The sequence below is a fragment of the Protobothrops mucrosquamatus genome, unplaced genomic scaffold, assembly GCF_001527695.2.
Source record: "Protobothrops mucrosquamatus isolate PMUCROS unplaced genomic scaffold, P.Mucros_1.0 scaffold3528, whole genome shotgun sequence".
Classification (NCBI taxonomy): Eukaryota; Metazoa; Chordata; class Lepidosauria; order Squamata; family Viperidae; genus Protobothrops; species Protobothrops mucrosquamatus.
Window position 1 is genome coordinate 6,637 of NW_015389497.1, and position 5,300 is coordinate 11,936.

General features: G+C 46.5%; 1 protein-coding gene across 1 annotated transcript in view; it reads left to right on the top strand.

The window, feature by feature from the left end:
• Positions 1-4,574: 4,574 nt before the first annotated feature.
• LOC107297781 (lipoxygenase homology domain-containing protein 1-like) overlaps positions 4,575-5,300 on the top strand; it is a 14,054-nt gene continuing 13,328 nt past the window's right edge. The window contains exon 1 of the mRNA XM_015827143.1: positions 4,575-4,746. Within this exon, the coding sequence (XP_015682629.1) occupies positions 4,575-4,746 (172 nt within the window). The remainder of the gene's footprint in view (positions 4,747-5,300) is intronic.

The window sequence follows — 5,300 nt, forward strand, 5'->3', positions numbered from 1 at the left end:
CCCTTCCTTTCCTTTCCTTTCCTTTCCTTTCCTTTCCTTTCCTTTCCTTTCCTTTCCTTTCCTTTCCTTCCCTTCCCCTTCCTTTCCTTTCCTTTCCTTTCCTTTCCTTTCCTTTCCTTTCCTTTCCTTTCCTCCTTTAGAGATGACCGAGCAGAAAAAGGTTGCTTGAAAAGGGGAGGCATATACTGTATTTGTAGAATTAAAAACATTATCCCTCCCTCCCCCCCCCCTCTCTCTTTCTGTCTCTTTCTCTCTCTCCCTCATCTAGAAATTTCAGGGCAGGAGCTGACTTAAATTATATCTGACTCCCTGGAATCAATAAAAGGAGGGAAAGGAGGAAAACTGGAGACAGTTGCAGAAGGTAGAAAGGAAAAGCAATCAGCCGTTCTGTCTCTTCCATTTTAAACCCACTGGTGCCAGGCTGATACGGTAGAATAACAGGATTGGAAGGGACCTTGGAGGTCATCTAGTCCAGCCCCCTGCTCAGGCAGGAAACCCTACACCGTTTCGGAGAAATGGCTGTCCAGTCTCTTTTTAAAAACGTCCAGTGTTGGAGCATTCACCGCTTCTGGAGGCAGGTGGTTCCACTGGTTAATTGTTCTAACTGTCAGGAAGTTTCTCCTTAGTTCTAGGTTGCTTCTCTCCTTGATTAGTTTCCATCCGTTGCTTCTTGTCCTGCCTTCTTCAAGTGCTTGGCTCTCTCCTTGACTCTTTTATGACTCGTGGACTCCCAGAATTCCTGAGCCAGCCATGCTGAGGGGAAAGGGAGAGGTTTCCAAGCTGAGCCATGCTGGCTGAGGAATTCTGGGAGTTGAAGTCCACGAGTCAAAAAGCGGCCTAGGCCTAGTCCAGGGGTAGGCAACCTTGGCTCTTTTATGACTGGTGGACTTCAACTCCCAGAATGCCTGAGCCAGCCATGCTGAGGGGAAAGGGAGAGGTTTCCAAGCTGAGCCATGCTGGGTGAGGAATTCTGGGAGTTGAAGTCCACAAGCCATGAGGGGGCCACAGTTCCCCCATGCTGACTCAGGAATTCTGGGAGTTGAAGTCCACGAGTCATGAGGGGGCCAAGTTTGAAGACCCCTGGTTTAAATATTTAAATATTTTTCCTCACAGTCACATGATCAAAATTCAGGCATTTAGGCAGGTGTAGGCAACCTTGGCTCTTTTATGATTCGTGGACTTCAACTCCCAGAATTCCTGGGCCAGCCATGCTGAGGGGAAAGGGAGAGGTTTCCAAGCTGAGCCATGGCTGACTCAGGAATTCTGGGAGTTGAAGTCCATGAGTCATGAGGGGGCCAAAGTTTGCTCCATGCTGGCTCAGGAATTCTGGGAGTTGAAGTCCACAAGTCATAAGAGGGCCATGGTTCCCCACCTCTGGTTATATATAAATGGTGGAGAGGCAACAGCAGAAAAAAAAAATCAGCAATTCAGGGTTAACATTGGGCTGGTTCAACCTTTTTTAAAAATAATCATTCCACATCACGGGTGTCAAACTCGCAATGTCATGTGGTGTGTTACGACATATTGTGACTTTTTCCCCATTGCCGACAATGGGGTGGGCGTGGCTTTGGCATGATGCATCCAGCCCGTGGGCCGGCAGTTTGACACCCCTGTTCTACATCCTTCTTAAAGAATGGATAAACCCAATAAAAGTAGGAACAGTGCTCAATAAATGTCTCATCAGTTGAGTCATCTACAGCAGAGGTCCCCAACCCCGCTGGGCTGTGGACCAGTACCGATCCATGGCATGTCAGCAACCGGTCCGCACAAACAAGCAAAGCCCCACCCGTGGGATGCAGGCAGCACACAAAACCACGCACCCTCTGGTCCATGGGAAAACCTCTCTCCACGGAACTGGTCCCTCACTTAACAACTGTGGCAAGAAAGGTCGTAAAACGGGCTAAAATTCAGCTAACAACAGAAAGTGGGGGCTCAACTGTGGCCGTACGTTGAGGAGAACCTGCATTCTTACGACCCGAAACCAAGAGTTTACTTAACTTCTCCCTCCTGTTGATAAAGACATAGTCCTCTCCTGTCTGCCAGTTCCAACCTGCTTAAGGGACATAATTGTCTCACTTCTCACTTCATTTTGTCCTAGGTCAGGGGTAGGCAACCTTGGCTGTTTTATGACTCGTGGACTTCAACTCCCAGAATTCCTGAGCCAGCATGAGGGAACTATGGCCCCCTTTTAACTGGTGGACTTCAACTCCCAGAATTCCTGAGCCAGCATGGGGGAAGTGTGGCCCCCTTCATGACTGCTGGACTTCAACTCCCAGAATTCCTGAGCCAGCATGGGGGAACAATGGTCCCTTTTAACTGGTGGACTTCAACTCCCAGAATTCCTGAGCTAGCATGAGGGGGAGTTATGGCCCCTTTATGACTGGTGGACCTCAACTCCCAGGCTGGCTCAGGAATTCTGGGAATTGAAGCCCACAAGTCATAAATGGGCCCTGGTTCCCCTTCCCCCCTCCCTCCCTCCCCCCAATCTATACCCACGAGATTCTGTAGTATGACAGCTCCTCTCAAATCATTGAAATGCCCAAACTCCAAATTATATCTCAGTAGGGATTCAAAAGCATAGTGTGAAAACTGATCTGGCCTCACATCAATTTCTAGTGGGGGCACATTAGAACATAGGCAGATGGTTGTCATTGTGGGGGTAGCACTGCAGACTCCAGATGGTGCCTCACCAGGGCTAAGTAAAGATAGGGAAGCAAATTAAAGTATCGGCCTCATCCGTTTGGTTGCTAGGCAGATTCATGGAAGACCAATCTGAGTTTTCCTGTTTCAGGTCCAGAATAGTCCTCGATTGACCATCACAACTGAATCCAACATTTCCGCTGTTAAGCAAGACATTTGTTAACTGAGTTCTGCTCCATATTACAATCTTGGTTTGCCTCAATTGCTAAGCAAGTCACTGCAGTTGATCAGTTAGTAACCTGGTTGTTAAGTGAATCTGGCTTCCCCCATTGACTTTGTTCGATGGATGGTCGCATAAATACGAGTCCGTTGCCAAGCATCCGAGTTTTGATTACATGATCATAAGGATGCTACAAAGGTCGTAACTGTGAAAAAAGGGTCGTGGGTCACAGGTCCCTTTTTTCAGTGCTGTTGTAACTTTGAATGGTCACTAAATGAACTGTTGTAAGTAGAGGACTACTTGTAGTTAAATGTGTGGGTGTGGATTTGGTTGTTGGGTGTAGCGATGGATGGATGTGTCAAGGTAATGATTTAATAGCTAACCAGCTTATGTAATGTAAGAAGATGTATGATGTTATGATGGGAATGACTCAGCAGGGTCTGTGTCTCTTTAAGAGCCAGCTGGGTCTGTGTCTCTTTAAGAGCCTGTGTATAAAAGGAAGGCTCCACTGCTGTGTTCTCTCTCGTCCATTTTCCTGCTGTAACTGTGGTGTGTTGGATCCTGCTGTATTAGCATGTGTATGTATATTGTTCCCGGTGTATGATGTTGTAGATAGTGTAAGATAAACCACCATTTAATACAGACCACTGTTTACTGTGTTTACTCCTGGGTTAGCTCAGCGCAATAAGACTGGTCACGCAGGGAGATTAATTTTAACAAGTGGGCTGCATTAGCTGCAGATCAATAGGAAAACCTTTGTGATGGCTTTGCACCAGGGAAAAAAAATCTACATTTGCTCCTAGCTAAAAAATTTTTTTATTCCCTTAAAGTCTTACATTGCTTCTTCCATTGTTTACACTCTTTGCACTCCCGGTTGTCTTTTAAATAGAAGTTTCTGACTTTATCCCCTCCTAGATAGATTTGGTTTACTCTTGTTTTTACGTGTGCGTGTGTTTTGCTGTTAACCATTCAGACAATATCGGAGTTTTGATGGGATGCGAATACTGAAAAGAAAATCCTGATTCAACAAACGTAGGGAATTTGATGACCTAGTTGTGCATCTGTTACATTCATATTCCTCCAAAGGTTCAAAGTGTACACATAACACTTTGTAATCCTTCCATTTTCCCCCCCATAACTGGACAGAGAGAAAAGGAATCTGCCCCAAATGTAGGCGAGAAAAACCAAATGTACAGGTATAGTATAGGGGGTACCTTGCTCAATAATAGTAACTGTGAGAGGGATCTCGGAGTCCTAGTGGACAATCCCTTAAATAGGAGCCAGCCGTGTGCTGCAGCTGCCAAAAAAGCCAACAAAGTGCTGGGCTGCAATACTGGAAGACTGCTATCCTGTCCCCCCTCATCCTTCTCTTCATTAAACTAGACATCCCCAATTCCAGCAACCGTTCCTTATATGTTTTAGCCTCCAGTCCCCTGATCATCTTTGTTGCTCTTCTCTGCACTCTTTCTAGAGTCTCAACATCTTTTTTACATCGTGGTGACCAAAACTGGATGCAGGATTCCAAGTGTGGCCTTACCAAGGCATTGTAAAGTGGTATCAACCTTTCATGTGATATTGATTCTGTCCCTCTGTTGATGCAGCCTAGCCCTGTGTTGACTTTTTTGGCAGCTTCAGCGCATTAATCCTTGCGTCCTGGCCATAGTTTTGTCTGCAGCTGGAATTCATTCTGTTGGTTCTATTTTTTCAGGTCACAATGAAGAACTTGACCACTCAAGAGGTCGCCACCTTTACATACGGCGACTGGCTGTCCAAGCAATGGGGGGACAACCAGACCCTCGAGTGTGAGATGGCGGCCATGATCGACGGCCAGCTGAGGATGGAATACACGACCTACGTTATTCAGGTGAAAACTAGCAATATCGGAGGTGCGTTCATCCTGAAAATACCTGGGAACTGAAGACGCTCAGCCACAATTCTATGGGCCCTGCAGGTTTCAGGTGGTCCTCAGCTTCCAACAGTTCATTTAGTGACCGTCCAAAGTTACAACGGTGACTTCTGACCGTTTTTCACACTTGCGACCATTGCAGAATCCCCCAGGGTCACGTGATCAGAATTTGGACGCTTGGCAATTGGCTCATATTTATGACGGGTTGCAGCGCCCCTGGACTCACGGGTGATCCCTTTTTGCAACCTTCTGACAAAGCAAAGTCAACAGGGAAGCACGATTCACTTAACAACAGTTTGCTAACTTAATAACGGCCGTGATTCACTTACCAGCCATGGCGAGAAGGTCGTTAAATGGGGCAAAACTCATTCAACAACGGTCTTGCTTAGTTAATGGAGGATTTGGACTCAATTGTCATCATAAGCCGAGGACCACCTGTAACTCAATTTTAGAATAGAATAGAATAGAGCTGGAAGGGACCTTGGAGGTCTTCTAGTCCAGCCCCCTGCTCAAGCAGGAGAACCTACACCATCT